The sequence below is a fragment of the Abramis brama genome, assembly GCF_963993115.1.
Source record: "Abramis brama genome assembly, chromosome: 6".
Classification (NCBI taxonomy): Eukaryota; Metazoa; Chordata; class Actinopteri; order Cypriniformes; family Leuciscidae; genus Abramis; species Abramis brama.
Window position 1 is genome coordinate 30,860,244 of NC_139968.1, and position 23,054 is coordinate 30,883,297.

General features: G+C 39.0%; 3 protein-coding genes across 5 annotated transcripts in view; 1 reads left to right on the forward strand and 2 right to left on the reverse strand.

The window, feature by feature from the left end:
- LOC311085752 (uncharacterized protein) overlaps positions 1–23,054 on the reverse strand; it is a 333,708-nt gene that overhangs the window by 138,423 nt on the left and 172,231 nt on the right. The gene's annotated exons all lie outside the window — the stretch shown is intronic.
- The window catches only part of LOC311085787 (uncharacterized protein), a 219,676-nt gene that overhangs the window by 121,940 nt on the left and 74,682 nt on the right, over positions 1–23,054 (reverse strand). For 2 of the 3 annotated variants that reach the window (XR_014606940.1, XM_084118420.1), the window contains exons 1-2: positions 7,750–8,153; positions 7,249–7,581 (exon numbers count right to left, since the gene is read on the reverse strand). The exons of the other annotated variant lie outside the window; for it this stretch is intronic. Coding sequence is in view for 1 of the 2 variants with exons in the window: in XM_084118420.1 (XP_083974546.1) it covers positions 7,249–7,581; positions 7,750–7,795 (379 nt within the window). In the remaining variant the exon portion in view is untranslated. Of the gene's footprint in view, positions 1–7,248; positions 7,582–7,749; positions 8,154–23,054 lie in introns of those variants that run through there. 3 annotated transcript variants of the gene reach the window in all.
- LOC311085740 (uncharacterized protein) overlaps positions 1–23,054 on the forward strand; it is a 294,139-nt gene that overhangs the window by 106,258 nt on the left and 164,827 nt on the right. The gene's annotated exons all lie outside the window — the stretch shown is intronic.

The following is a 23,054-nucleotide window of genomic DNA, read 5'->3' on the forward strand; positions in this document are numbered from 1 at the left end:
CATTACTTTCCGACATATGCTTACAGTTTTTCCCAATCTGTTTTTGTTAGTTACACTCAAATTGCCGAACCAACAGATCATAGTAAAAGTTAAAATTGACTCAACAAAGGATGAATAAAAAAATTTCAGAAGGTATCAATCAACATTATTTGGTCTTAGAGACATTGAGGTGGAGATATGAGTCCTTGCACCATGAAATAAAATTGTCCAAAACTGGTCCATGGCCCTCCTCATGATCTTGCAGAAGACTAATTATCACAGAATCATCAGCATACTTAATGATATGCCTCGATTCAAACATACTCTGACCAGGGCCGGTTCTAGACATTTGGAGGCCCTAGGCAAAATTCATGTTGGAGGCCCCCCACCCCCAATAAAAAACACTTGAAACAAATATGATTCCTAACCTTTTTATTTATACAACATTTAATTTTAAATTTAGTATATTTTTACTTACACAGTACATACGTTTGGACAAATTACTATTTTTAATGTTTTTGAAAGAAGTCTCTTATGCTCATCAAGCCTGGATTTATTTGATCAAAAATACAGAAAAATAATATAGTGAAATATTATTACAATTTAAAATAATGGTTTTCTATTTTACTATAGGCTACTTTAAAATATATTTCTGTGATGCAAAGCTGAATTTAGTGTCACGTGATCCTTCAGAAAACTTTATAATATTCTGATTTATTATCAAATGTTAGAAATGGTGCTTAATATTTATTTTATAACATGTGATACATTTTTCAGGATTTTTTGATTATTAAAAAGTTGTTTTAAAAAAGTCTTCACTATCACTTTTATATATTTAACACATCCTCGCTGAATATTCCTGTTTTTTTCTGTATTTTTGATCAAATAAATGCAGGCTTGTAGAGCATAATAAGAAACTTCTTTCAAAAACATTAAAAATAGTAATGGGTCCAGACTTTTTACTGGTAGCCTACTACATCAAACTTTATCTAAGGTAATCTCTTTTTTGTTTAATGAAGATGTTATTGTTCTTGTTGTTATTTTGCTGTTTTATTCAGTTTATTCACAGTTCCAGAATACCACTTCAGTAGATGAACATGAACGTGCTTTTATAATTTTTTTCATAGCTGCGTTATGGGCAGGATTTTTCCCTCCCATTTAATCAATATTGACTGCAGATATTGTCATATTATTAATATCAGTAATATGATATTACCCAGCAAACATTGCTCCGACGGCAACGTCGTGTCCCTGGCCAAAAATAGTCGCGGTAGGACGGCATAAATCGGTAAAAATATGTAACACAGAACATTTCCTAAAAATGCATTCAGATACATTTGTACATGTCTACAGTTCTCTGGGATTGCATGTATAATTGTTATTTTGACTTTTAGCTACGTGTAGTTCAATATATAGTGTATTGGGTGAGAGGACGTCACCTGGCGACGTCTTTTACACGTGCATTTATAGTCCATCATGACCCTCTATGAAATCCTTGTGAAATATGCAAAAGCTGTGCTTAACCCTTTACCTGTCACCCCCCTTTTTGAGAATGGACATTAAAATGCACTATTCAAGCTTAAATGGTTGTAATTCAAGAATGCTTTGGAGTATAGACCCAAATTTGGTCTTGTTTTAAAGGGAAAAAATAGCAGATTATTACTGAAGTGAAAGCACTTCAAAAAATTAAAGTATGAAAAAGTTATGGAAGTTTAAATTTACATTAAATCAAAATCATTTACATTTTTTTTTATATAAAATATATATTTTACAAAATATGTTTTACAAAAAAATTACTATAAAATCAAAGCCATATATCTAACCAAGTTGTGTTCCAAATTTGAAGTTGATATCACAAAAATAGAAGTTCCCATGAGATTTTGTTTAGGAGTATTACCAAAAATAGCCACCGGGTGCCATTGAATTCCATTGAATTTAACTGTATGCATTCTACCATAACAAATTAATAAATTTCTGTCCAAATATCACTTCTGTCACAAAATATGGAACCTTGAGACTCAGACCTTTCTGACAAATATGTGTTTTGTCAAGATTAGAAAATATTTTGATCATAAATTATGAAACATGATGACGCCCAAAAGGGGAGGAGCCTGATAAAATAATTTAGAGTACCGTTTCTATGGTAACACAATGTCCAATTTCAAAACAGTTTTCACAGGATGAATTCTGAGATCATAAGCTTTCAAATGATACCTAATTTATGATAACTACTAAAATATGTGATGTAATAAAAAAGGCAATAAAAAAGATAATATTATATTTTAGAGGATAATATGTATATTATACTTTTTAGAGGATAATATTATTTTATACATTTTTTTTAGTGACAAATACTAGATTAAATGTTTAATTATGAACTTTTAGCATGAAAACCAAAGTTTCAATTATTAAAAGTGTGTGCGTTGACTTTTTGTGACAAACGCCAGAAACGCCTGTTATGATGTAGATTTTTTGAGGTGCGCTCTTGTCATAAATTCATCTATTTCTGTTCCTGCATAAATTGTAACAAAAAACAGTGCTGAAATATCTATTAAGGAGTCTTAGACCTTTCCAACAATATATAGTTTGTCATGATTAAATTAGGATTTAATTGTAATATAGTGAAGTAAATTTAGGTTGCCCGTATACGGGCAGGTGACAGTTAAGGTCCTTGCATGGTTAATACTGCAATAATTAATTTAATTGCCCATAGTAGTTTTTAAGAGGTTGTGAAGACGTCCACTGACGTCCTTTACACGTCTAGTCAAGCAAGACAGAAACAAACAAAAAAACAGGAATTATCTTTATGAAATACACGATTTGTATACAAAGTAAATATATTTACTTTATCTTGTTTAAATAAATTATAATCACAAAGTGCCCAGTGTGGTTAAGTGAATGCAAAGCCACTGCATTTTAGTCATTATTTCAACCTGTTGTACCTGATGTATTCGTTGATATTTTTTTATGGAATGTATGCATACATGTAAAACAGAAATATATCCGGTCACCATTTATGTCTGAGTTGGATGTAATTGCCAAAACTGTGCTGCCAAGATGTAACAAAAGATCTCGCGACATTACAAAATCCTGCGATAGGTTAGATTATCTCGCGAGATGTTAACGCGTTCTCTCCATAGACTCACACTTGGGAACATTGAAGTTTGAACAATCACGAGGAGAGGAGGAATATTATTAGAAATCTACTGTTGGGTACGTACATTTTGTATTATTAGATTAACGTGCTAGAGTTTTATTTGTTTGACATGAATGAACCGAAAGAAATGATGCCCACATTGTCAACTGAAATTGGCCTACTGAGTTTGGCTAAAATTAGCTAGTAGGCTAAAAGTTACTTTGAACTTATACAACGGTATACCATAAAGTATGTTTAATGATAGTCAAAGTTATTACTGTAAATTAATAATGTAGCCTTGTGAGAGTTTCTTTCAGAAAGTAAATTATCTGAAATAGAATGAAATGTTTAGCTGGATTTGAACATGTTTTCAGTAACTGCTTTAAAAATATTTTGTAATTTTAGAATTGCTAAACATGTCTATTCAGGGGACATCACAGCCCACCTGTCTTTATCAGAAATGTCCTGTTCACTTTCTCACTGTTACACACCTAGTTAAGGGTCTTTCTCAAGGGCACCACAGTGGTATTGAAGAGGCAGGGGACAAATGCTGTTACCCCCACCCCCCAACACCAATTTAAAGCAGAACATCTTTTATACAATAAAATAAAATGTAATGCATGTTGATTAGCTTTTTCTAATGTTTCATTCATGATTCATTCATCTTGTTCCATGGTTTTGCATGTCATTTACCTCAAATTTTTATCTCAATTTTTTTTTTAAATAAATATATTATCTTCCCTTAGATGCTGTGAAGAGGTGGAGCACAAATGCTACAGACACTGAAATTGATGCAGCAATGGCAGAACACCTGAAACACACTCCAGGAAGAGCTGGGGTGGTGGATACAAAAAATGAGCCAAACAATGTGTTTAAGGGATAGTTCACCCAAAAATGAAAATTGTCATAATTTACTCAACCTCATGTTTCAAACCTGTATACCTTTCTATGTTATGCTAAACACAAAGATGTTTGGAAGAATGTTTGTAACCAAGCAGATGTCGCTTCCCATTAACTACTATAATAATTTTTTCTCCAATAATGGTAGTCAGTGGTTGCTCTATTTGCTTGGTTACAAACATTCTTCAAAATATCTTCTTTTGTGTTCAGCAGAAGAAAGAAACTCATACAGGTTTGGAACATGAGGGTGAGTAAATGACATAATTGTCATTTTTGGGTGAACTATCCCTTTATATAATAATTCAGTATTTTGTAATTGGTATTTTACTTTGGTTAACAAATCGAGAGCTTGGAATTATAAGGTTCTATCTCCGTTTGGGGTAGTTTATTGAGCATCAAAGTTTTTAAACTCAGTTTATTTTTTTTGAGATGGAACCTTTTTATTTTATTAATAACTACTAACAAAATATTTTTTTTTTACAAAAATAACACCACACAGGCATTAATAAACACCTAATGGATCAGATTGTCAAAAACTCAATTTCGACCAAAAGTGGAGATAGAACCTTATAATTCTAAGCTCACGGAATGTTAAACATTGAAAAAAATAAAAGAGAAATTTTGTCTGTTCAAGATAAATAAAAGATAAATTTTGTCTGTTCAAGATCAATAAAATGTTGTGCTAAATCAGAACATGCTTCTTTTTTGCTTATGTCCACAAATAATGTGTTCTTGTTTGTGATGTACACGTGATTAACACGTTTTATTGACATTCAGGTCTGACTGGACCAATTTTGGACCTTTTTCAAGATGTGTAAACCTCAAGACTTGATTGCCTTTCACGATGTTACACAATAGGTGTGTGATTATTTTATATGCAGGCTTATATATACACTTAAATTATGCAGCAACACATTTAAACACACAGATGATGACGCATTTAGACGTCCAGGGACGCGCAGAAAAGACGTGGAATTCACGGCCAGACGACGTCAAAGACGTCGGTTCAACTTCCATTTTGGAACTATTTTTCAACCACGACGGGACGTCTCTGTCGGACGTCTTTTCAACGGTCATTAAACGTCCAAATGTTTGCTGGGTATGTATTGCATTGCTACCTTAAATATGCTATACACAAATCAAGTGGAAGAGAAAGATACGATCGCTACTGAGCAGGAAAAAAATTCTAAACTAATGATGTCAGGGTATCATCTAATCATCAGCATCAGAATTTAGAAGATAGACCCATAGACATGAGATCCTTTATTTGAAACATTTAAAAATGTTGCAGTGTGTTGGTTTTTTAACTTTGAATACAAACGTCTTGTCTTTTACTTTTGTAGCTTTTTTACTAGTCAGCTCCCAACGCGATGTTATTCATTGTACGCGCAAATTCAAAGCGTCGCGTCTGGGCACGTTAATGACGCTCGCGCTCTTTTAAACTCGCATTTTGCACTAACAAAGCGGTGAATGATATTTCCAGAAATGACGCTGATCTACAGTAGCCCACAAGTTTATATTTAAAATACATTGCAATCACTCCAAAATCGATGACCTGCATTACGAGCTGTGCTTCTTTGCGTGCCTATTTAGGCTTTTGCTTCGCACTCGCAGCACCTGATGGATGCGTTCGTTGACCGCCTCTGACCGCCGCTGACGTCCCCTCGGACTTAACTGGCTGGCGCCTCTATATACAGTCATGGGCTGGCGTTAATGTGACGTAATGTAACAGTCTATGGTTAAGATAAATATCGTCACTATTTTTAGTTAATTAATAAATTTTGAAATAAAGTGTAGATAGGACATTTGTACATTTTTTTTTTTTTTGTCCCTCTGTCTGGGCCCCATCCCGCCAATCGGGCCCTAGGCACGTGCCTAGTTTGCCTTTGCGTTAATCCGGCTCTGACTCTGACAGTCATTGGTGTAAAGCACAAATAAGAGTAGTGACAAAACACACCTTTGAGGTGACCCTGTTGAACACATTAGGACCTCAGATAAAGTGTTATTTACCCGGGACCTCTGTGACCTCATAGTTAGAAAGTCAACCAGCCAGCATATTATACCAATGTCAATATCAGGAAATTGCAATAGTCTGTTAGCAAGAATATGGGGCTGCATACAATTAAACGCTGATGAAAAATCAACAAAACACAAACGTGCATGTGTCTTCTTGCCCTCCAAATGTCCAGTTATAAAGTCCAGCAGTGTTGCTGTGGCATCCTCAACCCCCTTACTTGGTAAATATGCGAATTGTAATGGGTCAATCATGCTCTGAGTCATGCAAAGTAAACTCCTCCTTACAATACGCTCAAAACCCTTCATCACCAGAGATTCTTTAAGCTTATGAGATTTGTGTAGTTATAGAATTACATGTCAGTTTAATGCATGTGCTCTCTCCATGTTTTTGAGAAAGGCACCTAACATGTGTTATATATCATATATCTAACTCAGGGTCAGCCTGATAATCAGTGTGGATATGCATTGTATATATCAATCCATGTGTGGACAATTTCTATGTTCATCTAGTTCTTAGCCAATCAGAATCCTTCAACCTGAAGTAACGATGTAGGTGTAAGGTATAATTGTTGTAGAAATGTGAATGTACGGAGAGCGACCTACAAACTCCTTGTGAGTCTTGAAGCTGACTTCTGCCTGATGAAACTACAAACTATCTTCAGTAAAAAAAATGTCTTCAATTGCACTTCACTTCCCTGGGTCTAATGTATAATCCCCTACAACAGACCCTAGGGCTAGTCCTAGTGAGTTTGATTCAGATAGCTTTATTTACCCAGGCAGCAACATAGTATCCGACCTACATCTGCATGTGAATTCAACGAGTACCAGATGTGGGCTGGATCTGGGCCAAAACTGTGTTGCTGCCTGGGTATTGTTCAGCTGTACGACGCAAAGAGCAGATTACGTTTCTTTGAATTTAATTTGAATCAAATTCTTAAAGAAAGAAATGTTGTAAAATTATCTAAAAAATTTGCACAAATGATTCTGTCATCACAAAACCACTTATTCCATTATCAGACTAATTATGACCTTGTTTTACGTGTTAAAAGGTTAATAGACAGAAAAATAGTGTCTGCCCAGATCCGGCCCACATCTGGTACTTGTGGACTCTAACGCGTTGAGAGTACCAGATGTGGGCCGGATCTCGGCCGTGAGCCGACACTATGTTGCTGTCTGAGTATATCCTATATATCGAATAATCCAGCTGGTATACTCACCACAAACAATAAGATTGAATATGTTGAGCGGTGTCTCTGATCTTGTGGTTTTGACTTGATAAAGTCCAGAGTCCGTGGTTCTGATGTTTGTGATGGTCAGAGATCCATTCTGATCCAGTTCCAGTCTGCCTCTGAATCTCCCATCAGCACTATCATTATAAAATATCGGTTTATTGTCCTGTCTATTGATTTGAGCAATGAGAATGTCTTTATGTCCAAAATTCCATCTTATCTGATCATCTTTCTGTATTTTAGAAACATTAGGCTGTATGGTGACAGATTCTCCCTCCATCCCTGACACTGTCTTCACTTCATCTGCAACGCCAAAAACACCTGCCGAACAAACAGAAATGATTGCTTCAAATTAATTTGATATATATTGTTGTGAATTAGATTGATTGATTTACAGTCATCATAATTTATGACATTAACAGCAAATACAAAATCCATTCTGACTGATTTGAATAGTACACTGTGCATCATAAAACAAGTATAACTTACCAACTAAACACCACAGGCACAAATGGAGGAAAATCGGATGAATCATTTTCTTCAGCAGTTTGAACGTCAGAACCGTTTCAAATAACGAAAGACTTCAATTCTACCGTCAGAAGAGCTAAAGATGAGAGATGTCAGTCTGAGTTGAAGTGCTCAGTGTGAATAAATACCTCTGCTTCTCCTTTCAGAGTCTGTACACCTTCTCACATGGACTTATATAGAAATGAAGTCTAGATACTGCAGACTCTTGTTCCTCCCATGAGATATTTTAAGATTGGTTTGACTGCCCCTTTATGCTATGGGCTTATTTATATGTGTATGTGTATTAGTATATTAGTATGATGTGATGTTGACCTAGCAAATTTGACCTCAGACCTGGAACATTCTGGTTATACTTTATTATAAAGTGTCGTTGTTATGGAGTAATTATATATTTAAGTACTGAGTAATATTAATTAACAAGGTATGTACTATAGGTTCAAGTAGGATTAGTATTTGGTTGAGGGGTATTTGCATGTAACTATGCATACTTTACTGTTATTACTATGGTAAATACATGTAACAAGGACAATGTAAAATAAAGTGTTACGTACCCACATTCCCTTGTGCAAGTTATACACACTTCACATCTCATCTCATACACACAAACCAGCTTCATCAAATCTATAGTGTGGATGCAAAATATTTTCATAAAAGACATATATAGTTCTACCAGAAAGACTCGGGAGAATAAACACTGTGACAATTATCCATTTATTAACAACCCAGCAAGCAATAAAGTTCTTTGGCGTAGGCCCCGTCCGTAGCTCGCAATCTGAGGGTCCGGACTCTGCATATCCTGCCTGAAGACCAAGGCATGGGCGCAGCCGAATGAAAATTCTGTCAAAACTCTTTCACCCCCTAATGTCGTACCAAATCCATATGACTTTCGTTCATCTTTGGAACACAAATGAAGATATTTTTGAAGAAATATGAGAGCTTTGTGTCCCTCCATTGACACACTATATGCAAAAACAGGGTTGGAACAACATGAGGGTGAATAAATCTAGACAGAATTTCATTTTTGGGTGAAAATCCCTTTAATTAATCACATTCACTGCACACTTGGGCAGATTCTTATCCCATGTTTTGTTCCCTTTTGTTGTCTTAAACATCAACAAAAATTACCTTATTTTGGATTCAGTCCCATTAAAAAGAGAAGAAATCAAATGCAAACTCTGTTCCGTCTCTTTATTTATTTTTTCTTTTATTTGATTACCTATGTTTTTATTTTCTATATTTAATACCTTTGAAAAAAGAGAAATTTAAGTCTTTGGTCTATGCAAACAGCAGATGTACAGAATCACAATCAGCTCTGGAAAGTTTGGAAAGTGGAAAATCCTCAGCAAGACAAGATATTTTATGTAAAACATTACAGAAATGATATGGCATAAAGCACTTAGGTGTAAGGGTGAGTTGTTTGTGGGTTCTCTAGCCCTTCCAGTCCATGTCGGAGTAAAGGCGAATGATAAACTGGCAAAGACGTTGTTAAGGATACTGAGATCAACATTAGAGTGCAGATGAGTAAACAGGAAATGAAGGGGTTGATGGGAACTGAAGTGAAAAAGAGGCTGCAGAGGATATGGCACTATGAAGTATGAGGAAGGCATCAGTATAGTAGGCCTATACAACGAAATATGGGGGTGGAAAGAAAAGCTGTTGATAACAGTTGGTAATGACAAGATTATACAACACTAAATCAAAGTTTATAATATATTATATTATAAAATAGGGAAACATGATACTGGTAAATTTGGATTTTGTGTCTGTAATAAAGTTTGATTGATTGATTGACTGATTGGTAATTGTGATAAATGTTGATACATTGATGGAATGTACAACATATAATTGAGAACGGTTAAAGTTAGTTCCATCACTAAAGGAAAGGGGCGTAAGCAATTATTCACTTAAGGAAATATTAGGAGAAGAAACAAATTATAGAATTCATGAGGAATTATTCAGATTTTCGAATGATACTGGGAAATATGAGTGTGTGTGTGTGTGTGTGTGTGTGTGTGTGTTCAACTAAGTTGTGCTCTATACTCATTTCAGTAGGTTGCAGAAAATGCATCTTACAGTTGGTTTGCCAACCGCCATATAAACAAAAGAATAATAATAATAAGAAGAAGAAACAGCAGAGGGCGGTAAGCAACTTTGCGATCCGCCCTTACAAAGAATAAGAAAAAAAACTCCTGCGTGGATCTGGAGCAAGTTTCAGTGTCAAATATCTCGGTGGGTGGAACCTAGGCTGACATTTGTTATAAAAGGGAGTGTTAAAAGAATACAGGGAAGATGGGAACAAAAATATTAAAAGCTTGGGGAAGCTTGTTAACAGGGAAGCACAATGGTATTGCATGTGATATTAGCCCAACTGTTATATTATCCAGTACACCACCGTGGATATTTCCAATGCCAATAATTGACTTATTCAAATGAAATTCAAATGAAAATTAAGAATGAGAGAGAAACCCAAAGAACATTATTGCACAGCAGTCGCAATTACATGTGGGCCACATGTGGGTATTATCTGGCACATATGGCCTAGATGTGGCATGGCTGAACAGATATGGGCCAAATCGTAGCCATATTTGTTTTGCCATAACTTTAAAATCTGCGGGAAATGCTCTCTTGGTTCACAACTGATTTTGAGGTATATGGCCCAGATAACAACGATCACATGAGGACCATATGTGGTTGAGCTATGGCACACAGTGAGAAACACCGACTTGTGGTAAACATTTGGCTTATACATGGAAAAACACAGGAATCCTGAAATCAAGTGCGGCAAACATCCGCCGTTCCACACCTCAGGTTGCTCTGCATCTTCCCTCCTATTGGTGGAGTGAGACTACGGCGCGAGTTTGACTGCGACGCTGGCCAGCTGACGCCTTTTACTCTGCTTTCCTCACGACTGTGTACATTCAGGTAAGTGATGTTTTGGCATTTTAAAGTCATATACATGAAATATGCATCATGTGTCAATATTGCATGTTATTATGCGTTTAGTTATTCGTTCCATCGAGGAAGGGGTTGAACTAGCTAATATTTTCCTCAGTTTACTGCTATAACTTACAATAAAGTTTAATGTAACTTAACCGTTAACTTAGGCTATAGCAGTTCGCTGGTTTGCCGTTTTAAATTAAGATGTTTTTGTTTATAAATCAACAGCTCACTTTCATACACAATAAAATAGTATAGTTTGTCATTGTGTAGTAGCCTATTTGTGAATTAAGGCGACGCGGCCCAATGTCGGTGTTACTGTTTGTCAGAAAACCTAAATCCTAATTTGTGTTCACAATCATTCAACTAATCATAATAATATAAAAATGCCAAGAATAAACACATTAATACGTGTGCATTATTGTATGTATCTTTATTTAACTCTGAAATGATATTCAACCAAGACTTTTTCTCATGACCTTTCCCTCTTTAAAATTAAAGTTGTAATGTTAACGTTAGGCTATTAGTGTCAAGTCACAATACCAAAATTATGACTTTCGATACAATACCTGAACATTAACATGAACTAATAATGAACTGCACTTCTACTGCATTAATATGTGTTAATGTTAATTTCAACATTTAGCCTACTAACACATTCAATATAAAAATTTTTTACTTGTTAACTTTAGTATGCACTGTGAACTAACATGAACAAACAATGAATTGCTGTATTTCTGTTAACTATCAATTAATTGAGCAGCCATTCACTGCCATTATAAAGCTTGGAAGAGGCAGGACATTTTTATAATTACTCTAATTTCTCATGATATAGTTTATATACCATGCTATGGTATACTGTCATACCACCCAGCCCTAATGTGTGGTATGGGTGGGGCAATTACAATAATTTCCATATTAAAAACCTAGAAAATATGGTTTCAGATCGAGTAAATAATAGTTTATAGTTCATTTTTGAATATAAAAGCACTTTCATTTTAGGGTGGTCTATTTAAATGCATATTTCAACCACTTACACAATGTTTTTTTTTCCTATCAGATTACCTATGTGGGTTTGGTTGGTGGCTTTGACCTGGATAACACCGTGTGGAGAGTGCTGAAAGGCACTTCTACAACTGCTGTGTGTGACGGGGCGCTTAGCTACCATCACGGCGGCGATGCGCTACCTATTACAGTTCACAAAGACTGAGTGCAAATGTTGCTTGTATTTGTTTGTCAAGCGTGTCAAGGTGTTTTGTTAATCATTATATTGTTTCAAATTAGCGGTAACCTAGCCTTTTATCAAAACTCCCACAGTAATCCCGTAGTTTCGTGTGCACACTTATAATATCTATTACTACGGTGATTTATGCTATAGCTACTATCATCAATACATATCTTGCTGTTTAAAACCTTGTTATTTATTTCACAATCATGATCAGTTTCAATAACCACGTAACATATGTTTTCGTTAATTATGTATCTGTTTATTTAGTTTAAAAGGAACATAGCTTTGACATACCATCTTTGTGTCTTACTGGCGTCTCCGGTTTGTTTGTGTAAAGGAAATTTTGCCGCAATTGGGGGGTTTAAATGACGCTATGACTTCCGGGTCAATTGCAAGTGAACCGGAGTTTGAGTTATTAATTGTTTGACTGTTAGTATGACTTGTGGCTTTGCCAAATGTTAGCTGGAATCATAGAAATAATATTTTGTAATTTTCTAGTGTTATAGATGTAGCATTTCGGCTGTTTTTAAGCATTTATGGACTATTCACCTGAGCCACCCCTGCATTGTAATATTGTGTTGGTATGTGCCAATTTCAGGGGTACCTTTAGTCCTATAAAGATGAGTAGCTTTATTCTCTTGGGGGGCATGAGATGAGAAGGCTTAAGTCTGTGTGATGCTCTATGTATAGTGGCTTGTGCAAAGGCTGCAAAATTGTGATTGTTTTTTTTTTTTTTTTTTTGACTCGTATGTCAATTTATTTTCTTTACTAAACAGTTTTTTTTTCTTTTTCTTGTAAATTTGTAATGCCTTTCTTTGGCCTTAATTGGGGTAAATAAAAATATCCCATCTGTTCAAACTCATCCAACTTCTCCTGAGTGTTTACATCTGCTCACGACGACTCAGCCACATTTACCCTCAACATTTGGTGGCAGCGGTTTCCGGGTAAACAGTGTCCGAGCAGCACTCAGTGAGTCAAGATGGACAATCAGGGCAGAGGTACGGCACCCCCTAGAGATGGTTCAGCTATGGGTACCAGGCCCAAATCCACAGAGTCGTCCAAGCATCCTACTCCTGTGGTCGAAGACAGGACAGATCGCTTGGAGAGGATTGTGAGAACGATGGTGGAGTCTCAGCGGCATCAGCAGGACCAGATAGAGGCAGAGGCGCTCCGGCAAGAGCGGAGATGGAAAGGTATGGAGCACCAATTCAAGCAACTACAGCAACTGGTGAGAGGCAATCCAGCATCAACGCAGGCGACGAGGCAGCCACTCGCCGGAATGCAGCAGATGGATCTGCCCAGCTCCCGCCCTTCGACAGCCTTTGATCCGCTCAACATGCCTTTTCTGGATTTACCAACTCCTCAGCCACATCCAGATCAGCACCCAGCACCAGGGATGCAGAGCTCTCTTAACTCCACCGCCCTTGGCCTTGCCGCACCTCTAAACCTCCAGCGGGGGTGGAAACCCCCTAGGATGTCCTCGTATGAAGAGGACGAAGATATTGAACATGATTTAACCACTTTCGAAAGGCTTGCAGCAGCAAGTCAGTGGCCCCATGACACTTGGGCATTGTATCTTGTGCCCTTGTTAAATGGTAAGGCCAGATCTGCCTATGTGGCCATGTGTGTTGAAGACAGCCAGGATTACATGAAAGTGAAGCAAGCCATTCTCAACAAGTTCAACATCAGCGCCGAGACTTACCGCCAGCGTTTCCGCTCCAAGTCTTTCAAGGAGGGTGAGACGGCGAAAGAACTTCAAGCCCGGCTAAAGGACCTGATGGAGAAGTGGCTAGTTCCAGAGACACGGACCAGGGACCAGGTGTGCGACCAAATCGTGCTGGAGCAGTTCCTGGGCATGCTGTATCCTGAGCTTCAGGTGTGGGTGAGAGAGCGCACCCCAGATTCATCGGCGCAAGCAGCAGATCTGGTGGAGACTTTCATGGCTGCCAGACAATCCAGAAGAGGCTATCACCTGGGTCCACAACAGCAGGACTGGAGAAGACTCTACCAAGTAGCTCAGAAAGAGCCAGAGAAGACAGCCTCTGGTAGGTCTGCGGGTGGTAACAGTCGGGTGTTTAGGCCCTCTAACAGCCCTAATAGCCCCACTCCAGCTGGAACACCTAGAGTACTTATATGTCACGGTTGTGGTCAGCAAGGTCACATTAGGCCCAATTGCACACTGAAGAAAGTGTCTGATTCCAGACTATGTTACCTACCTGGCCCTAGCAAGCACTTATCTTGTGTGTCTTCTGATGTTACTGTCCCGGTGAAGATAAGTGGAAAGATAGTCCAGGCTTTAGTTGACTCAGGAAGTAGTCAGTCTTTCGTTCTTGAATCTTGTTTGAGGTCTGATTTCCAGCCAGTGGGCAAAGTGAGGGTCCGCTGCATACATGGGGATGAGTCCGAGCACCAGACCAGCGAGGTCCTCATAGAAATTAATGGCCAAAAATACTTGTTAACCGTAGGGATTTTGGATAAATGCCCTTACCCAGTGATTTTAGGCCAGGATGTGCCAGTTCTGACAGAACTATTGCAAAGTGTTAACACAGTCAGTGCTTATGTTACAACTAGAGCACAGGCCAAGGATAAACTAGACTCCAATGTTTGGTCAGAGTTACCATTTGAGGGTTGTCCGGGTGACAAAACTAAAAAGTCCAAGGCAGAGAGGCGTAGAGCAAAGGTGGCAGGTACAGCTGTGCAGGAAAGTCTATCCTTTCCACAACTAGAGGACACTGAAGTCTGTGATGAAGACTTCAAGAAACTTCAACAGGAAGACCCCACACTTAGCTCTTGCTTTTCTTCTGTTAAGACCGATGATGAGGCTAGAGAAGCCATGAGGGAGGGTGACATGTGTTTTGTTGTCAAGAATGAGAAACTGTATCGAGTGAGTGCAGACACAGAGCAGTTAGTGGTTCCTGAGGCTCTTAGAGCCAAGGTGTTACACCTAGGTCACAGCATTCTGTGGTCAGGACATCTAGGCAGGGAGAAGACTGAGAAGAGAATCCTGCAAAGATTTTATTGGCCAGGTTTCAACAAGGACATAGCAGAGTACACTAGGTCATGTCCAGAGTGCCAGTTGTCTGCTCGCTCCAAAAGGGGTTTAAAAGCTCCCCTCATCAGTCTCCCAATTATTGACACACCTTTTAGTCGCATTGCTATGGATGTAGTTGGTCCCTTAGAGAGGAGTAGGGCAGGGCACCGCTATATCTTAGTAATTTGTGATTACGCAACACGTTACCCAGAGGCATTCCCCCTCAGAAATACCAAGGCAAGGCAAGTGGCCAATAGTTTAATTCAGCTTTTCTCCCGTGTGGGTGTCCCTAAAGAAGTCTTAACCGATCAGGGAAGTAATTTCACCAGCAAGGCATTGAGGCAGGTGTACTCCCTGTTAGGGATTCGGGGTATTAAAACCACACCCTATCACCCGCAGACCGACGGCATGGTTGAGAGATTCAATCAGACCTTGAAGTCGATGCTGCGGAAGTTCGTGTCCGAGTCAGGAGCTGACTGGGACCAGTGGCTGCCTTACCTATTGTTTGCCTACAGAGAAGTACCGCAGGCATCCACCGGGTTCTCTCCCTTCGAACTCTTGTTCGGACGGGAAGTGAGAGGCCCGCTTGACATCCTCCGAGAGAGTTGGGAGGGGGACGCTCCTCACCAGCCAACCAACATTGTGAGTTATGTCCTGAAGATGCGGGAGAAGCTGGACCAGCTGAGCTCCAAGGCCCACCAACATCTGGCCCAGGCTCAAACGAGGCAGAAAACATGGTATGACCGGACAGCACGCAGTCGCACCTTTATGTCCGGACAGAAAGTGCTGCTGCTGTTGCCATCATCAGAAAGCAGTTTGCTGGCAAAGTGGCAAGGCCCGTTCAAGGTACTTCGCAAGGTCGGTGAGGTTAACTATGAAGTCTCAATGCCAGACAGACGTCGCTCCAAACAGATCTTCCACGTGAACCTCCTAAAACAATGGATTGACCGACCATCTTCTATCCAAGACCAGCTGTGGGCGCGGACCGTGGAAGAGGAAGAAGAGCCGTTGGAACAATACTTTCCTACTGCGGGTGGTGAGTCAACCTACCCCTCCGTTACCCATTTGACAACTGAACAGCAGGAGGACCTGCTGAAAATCATCCCAAGAGGCCTGTTCCGAGACCAGCCGGGGCGAACTGAAGTCATCACCCACGACATCCGGCTAACTTCTCCAGGCCCCATCCGGCAGACCACCACCAGGGTTCCAGCGCGACTGATCCCCGCACTGAAGCAGGAGGTGTTGGCGATGCTGGAAATGGGGGTGATCGAGACATCACACAGCGAGTGGTGTAGTCCCGTGGTGCTGGTGCCAAAAAAGGATGGGGGGCTCCGCTTCTGTGTCGATTTCTCGAAGCTGAATACCATCTCAGCTTTTGACCCATATCCCATGCCCCGTGTGGACGAGCTGGTGGAGCGCCTGGGAAAGGCTGAGTTCCTCAGCACCTTAGACTTGTGTAAGGGGTACTGGCAAGTGCCACTCACCCCACAAGCACAGGAACTGACTGCCTACAAAGCTCCATCTGGCTTGTTCCAGTTTAGGGTTATGCCCTTTGGCCTTCATGGAGCAGCAGCAACATTCCAGCGCCTCATGGATGAGGTGCTGAGGGGCGCTGAGGACCACGCCGCGGCTTATATCGATGATGTCATCATTCACAGTTCGTCATGGGAAGAACATCTTCAACACCTCAGTGATGTCTTCCGAAGGATTCGGCAGGCCGGGCTGGTAGTGAATGCCAGCAAATGCCAGCTTGCCCGGTCTGAAGTGTGTTACCTGGGATATGTCCTGGGGTGCGGCACCATACGTCCTCAGGTCAACAAGGTGGATGCCATCCGCAGCTCCCAGCCGCCTTCAACTAAGAAGGGGGTGAGATCTTTCCTGGGGTTGGTCGGATGGTACCGGCGTTTTATTCCCAACTTTTCAAGCCGAGCAGCTCCCCTCTCAGACCTCACTCGCAAGACCAGCCCCAATAAGGTGGTCTGGACTGCTGAGTGTGAGGCAGCTTTCCACGACCTCAAGGAGAGCATGTGCCACGAACCGGTGTTGCAGAGTCCTGACTTTTCTTTGCCTTTCACGGTGCAAACCGACGCTTCGGGCATTGGCCTGGGAGCAGTGTTGTTTCAGGGTGAGGGGGAGGACAAAAGACCCATACAGTTTGTGAGCCGCAAACTGTTCCCTCGCGAGACTCGGTACTCCACCATCGAAAAGGAGTGTCTTGCCATCAAGTGGGCTCTGGACACTTTAAAATATTACCTTGTTGGCAAAGAGTTTGTCTTGGAGACAGACCACAGGCCCTTGCAATGGCTACATCGCATGCGTGACTTTAATTCCAGAATCACCCGATGGCACCTATCCTTGCAGCCATACAGGTTTACTGTGAGGTATAGGGCGGGAAAGGACAATATCATTGCTGACTTTCTTTCACGTCATGAGCTGGACCTGGACGTTCTCTCTTAAGGGGGGGGGGTGTGTGACGGGGCGCTTAGCTACCATCACGGCGGCGATGCGCTACCTATTACAGTTCACAAAGACTGAGTGCAAATGTTGCTTGTATTTGTTTGTCAAGCGTGTCAAGGTGTTTTGTTAATCATTATATTGTTTCAAATTAGCGGTAACCTAGCCTTTTATCAAAACTCCCACAGTAATCCCGTAGTTTCGTGTGCACACTTATAATATCTATTACTACGGTGATTTATATGCTATAGCTACTATCATCAATACATATCTTGCTGTTTAAAACCTTGTTATTTATTTCACAATCATGATCAGTTTCAATAACCACGTAACATATGTTTTCGTTAATTATGTATCTGTTTATTTAGTTTAAAAGGAACATAGCTTTGACATACCATCTTTGTGTCTTACTGGCGTCTCCGGTTTGTTTGTGTAAAGGAAATTTTGCCGCAATTGGGGGGTTTAAATAACGCTATGACTTCCGGGTCAATTGCAAGTGAACCGGAGTTTGAGTTATTAATTGTTTGACTGTTAGTATGACTTGTGGCTTTGCCAAATGTTAGCTGGAATCATAGAAATAATATTTTGTAATTTTCTAGTGTTATAGATGTAGCATTTCGGCTGTTTTTAAGCATTTATGGACTATTCACCTGAGCCACCCCTGTATTGTAATATTGTGTTGGTATGTGCCAATTTCAGGGGTACCTTTAGTCCTATAAAGATGAGTAGCTTTATTCTCTTGGGGGGCATGAGATGAGAAGGCTTAAGTCTGTGTGATGCTCTATGTATAGTGGCTTGTGCAAAGGCTGCAAAATTGTGATTGTTTTTTTTTGTTTTTTTTTTACTCTTATGTCAATTTATTTTCTTTACTAAACAGTTTTTTTTTCTTTTTTTTTCTTTTTCTTGTAAATTTGTAATGCCTTTCTTTGGCCTTAATTGGGGTAAATAAAAATATCCCATCTGTTCAAACTCATCCAACTTCTCCTGAGTGTTTACATCTGCTCACGACGACTCAGCCACATTTACCCTCAACACTGTGGCACGTTATGAATTGGAGAGAAGTCAATGGGAAGATTGGTGTCCAACGCCTGGTCGTAATAGAAGTTGTCATTGGTGAGACCTTTTTTAGAAGTCCCTTTTATTTGTATTGCACTTTGCACAATTCACAACTTTTCAAAACCGCTTTACAGAACATTGTATTTTTATTTCTGTTATCTCAGTATCGAACCAAACAACTTTTTTTGTCATTACCTGATCACATCCGTGGCTCACTTAAGTGACTGCATTTTTTTATTTAGAAGTTTTATGTTTTGTTTTTAAAGAAACTTATTTTTTATATATTGCGAATCATATTGTTTCAATCATACATTTTAAAGCTGTAATCACAATATAAGATTATCATTCTGTCAAAGTCTCATACCAGTGCATGCCTACAACTATCTGTATTTAGTTCATTATCACTGTGTATTTAAAAGGTTAGTTTACCCAAAAATGAAAATTCTGTCAGTAATTACTCACCCATGTTGTTCCAACCCCCGTAAGACCTTCGTTCATCTTCGGAACACAAATTAAGATATTTATGATGAAATCTGAGAGCTGTCTCACTCCTCCATAGGCTTCTCTGTTATCGAAACTTGCCAGCCCAGAAAGTTAGTAAAGACATTGTTAAAATAGTCCAAGAATACAGTGGCTGAACCTTAAGTTTATCAAGTGTCGAAAATACTTTTTGTGCGCAAAACAAGCTAAAATAAAGACTTTATTCAACGTAGTGTAACAGCACAGCGCTTCTGTGTTGTACGTCAGAACGTAGGCTCACGACTGGCCAGCATCCCACACATGACCAGCGTTGGCCAATAGTGAGTCTACGCTCTGACGTACAACCCAGAAGTTGGAAAAACTTGAGGGTAATTACAGATAGAATTTTCATTTTTGGGCGAACTAACCCTTTATGTTCCTCCTTGCATTCAGTACTTGGCCCATTATTGTTTGTGTGTTTCTGCTTCCAAATTGTCTCGCATCATTGCAGATTATCTTGAGTTTATTTTGTGTTAGTAAAAACACTTATTTTTGTAGACTCTGTCTTTGGACTAAAACATGACATTAATGCTATCTGTGTTGGTGTGTTTTTACATTAGAGTGTGCATGTCTTTTTTAAAAAAAAAAAAAGAAGCAGAATACATGCAGTGCTGTAAATTTTAACCAGTTGTTGGTGCAAAAGTATTCTAAAAATCGAAATAATTTGTCATAAGAAATTACGGTATAATTCTGGCCCACATATTGAAAAATACAATTTGCAATTCCTTTTGAAAACTTACTGGAAAAAAACTTTCATACAGTGGTAATTCAGAGGTGTTTAATTTGTTAATAATTGCAATTAAAATATTAAAGGATATTTACATTAATGATTTTTTTTTATTATCCTGCAGCTCTAGCTTCCAGGTTGTATTGCTGCTAACATTATTGAAATTCTTCTTTATTGCAGGTGCAGTCAGACAGAATCCCCTTGCTGGAAAAGATCAACACATTGCCGACCCTCATTGGAGACTTCTCTGCACATCAACACACTTCTCAACTCTTTACCTTTCAAGTTTGCTTTAACTTTCTCAATTTCTCTTTAAAGTTCTCTTTACCAACTGTGATTTATATGTATTACTCTCATTGGACTAATTAAACATAACATTAATACAAGCTTTGATCGAGTGTTTTGAACTTTAGTGTAAAAAATTAGCTTTGAATGCTATTTATATTATTAATTTGTATTCTTGAATGTTTTCAACTGAATTCTACTTAAAATAAGTACAACTGAGTAGCTGTAATTCTATGTTTTCTTAAATGTTTTCAACTGAATACTACTGTAATTATTAAATTCAACTTGTTGCTGTAATTATATTTATTTTGATAAATGTTTTCAACTGAATACTACTGTTATTATTCAACTCTTGCTGTAATTATATTTATTTTTATGAAATGTTTTCAACTGAATACTGCTGTAATTAAGTACAACACTTTAGCTGTAATTATTTAAATGCTTGTCAAAATAAATAGTTTTGAGTACATTTGTTGTTGAGTGTTTAATTTACCTGTGAGTTAAGACTTTAAATACTGTCAGCTGCATGTGGGCCACATAAGGGCCGTTTGATTTTAACAGAACTCAACCATACTAAAGTTGCATACCAGGCCCACATATGAGCCACATGAATTTGTAGTATTTGGCTCATGCTTGGTGGAGTTATGGCAGTCCTTTGGTTCAGTTCTGGCAAAGGAGATGTGGGCCATATCTGGGCCGGCAAACACAAACTAATCTGGGCCACAGCTCAGCTGTTTATCTGGCCCACATCTGTGCCAAAGGTAATTTGCTGACTGGGAGGCTATTTAGATCAGATTTATTCGTCATGGTTGCATTTACTGATGGTTCTGGATCCTATCTCTGGAAGAACAGCAGCTGATATTCCTAAATTTCAAACAAGTATTAAGAAAATTATCAAGCTCAGAGAAGAACATGCTCAGAGGGTGTGGCCGCCATTTTATCGTCTGCCGCCGCAAGGACTGTGCAACGTCGTATTCGTTATGGGTAATATTATCTTGTTTGAGTATTTGTAATAAAGAATTTACCTCACTGTAAGAGGATGTGTAACTTATATGATAATTTTGAGTGAAATATGCAACAGCAGTGAAAGTTATGCAAGGTGAATTGTTTAAGTGTCCCTTCGATAGCAAACTTACTCACGCAACGTGCAAATTCTGTGTTAGACCAGTCTAACGATCCCGAATTTGACTGTAACTGTGCAAAATTGGTTCTTAACTTATTCGCTCCGTGCACAAAATGGCGACCGTTGACGTTTCGAACTTGAGTGTGTGGGCCAGTACTTCCGGTGAAAACTTCCGGTGATCTGACAGCGAGAGCGAGAGACAACAGCGACCGAGTTCCATTACCACAGCGATATTTTTCACAATGAGTGTTTTTAGGATTCAAGAGAGGTGACTTGCCTTTCAGAGGGTGACAGCCTCAGCACTTCATCGCTGTGTGCCGTTATGTACCATGTCGTCACGTTATAACAGAGAAGTCAGCTTTCATGCATTCCCCGCTGACGCTGCGGTACGGGCTGAGTGGATACAGAAGATCCGGAGGCATGACTTCAACCCGACCAAATTTTTAAATGCATATCATTTTCAGTGTATTTCACCTGTGCGTTTCTATGCTTTCTATTACTGCTTTTATTTTGTGCAAGTGAGATGAGTAAAGACCATCTGTTTAATAAATCATTGTCTGTCTGGTGTTTATGCAGCACATACAGTATTGTACTACGTGTAAAATATACACAAACAGAATATGCGCAGAGAAAATAGTATTGAGTATTATAATATAATATAGTATTATAATATAGAAAATAGTATTATGGAGATAAATTGTAGGCAGCCTTTCACAGGGCAAACGTGAATGTTCACGGTGCATTTTATGCAAACAACTCTAATCGTAGTTATAATACTCTATATTTACAGTAGGCATAATTGGCAGCATGAGTCAAATACTGTTCGTGAAGATTAATACATACGTACATGACGTACGTAGTCAGATTAATGAATGAAATACAACTGTTCACGTCACGAACAGAAGATTGTATTTGACTCATGCATACGCAATAACAATTATGCCTACTGTAAATAGAGTTATAACGTTAAAAGTTGTTTGCATAAAATGCACCGTGGACATTCACGTTTGCCCTGTGATAGGCTGCCTACAATTTATCTCCATAAATACTATTTTCTCTGCGGATATATTTTTTACTTACTTACATCAATTGCTCGATCAATATTATTATCACATTTTACATTTACATTTTTAACTATAGGTACCACAAACAATTTAATATGGGTAAGTTTGTGTATATTTTACACGTAGTACAATACTGTATGTGCTACATAAACACCAGACAGACAATGATTTATTAAACAGATGGTCTTTACTCATCTCACTTGCACAAAATAAAAGCAGTAATAGAAAGCATAGAAACGCACAGGTGAAATACACTGAAAATGATATGCATTTAAAAATTTGGTCGGGTTGAAGTCATGCCTCCGGATCTTCTGTATCCACTCAGCCCGTACCGCAGCGTCAGCGGGGAATGCATGAAAGCTGACTTCTCTGTAACGTGACGACATGGTACATAACGGCACACAGCGATGAAGTGCTGAGGCTGTCACCCTCTGAAAGGCAAGTCACCTCTCTTGAATCCTAAAAACACTCATTGTGAAAAATATCGCTGTGGTAATGGAACTCGGTCGCTGCTGTCTCTCGCTCTCGCTGTCTCCCGCTCTCGCTGTCAGATCACCGGAAGTTTTCACCGGAAGTACTGGCCCACACACTCAAGGTCGAAACGTCAACGGTCGCCATTTTGTGCACGGAGCGAATTGGCTTGCTAGCTGGATTGATCCGTCATAAAATGAATTGGAGGCTTGCGATCGCCGCGATTGTTTCGGCGCCGAGTCTATTTTTAGCTGCGTCACTCACTCACGCTGAATTGGCCACAGTGCGTTTTTCTTGATCAAATTTGACCTGTCTAACATGAAAAATAAGACATTTCACCATAAAATCATGAAGTGAGGTGTTCCGTGTTT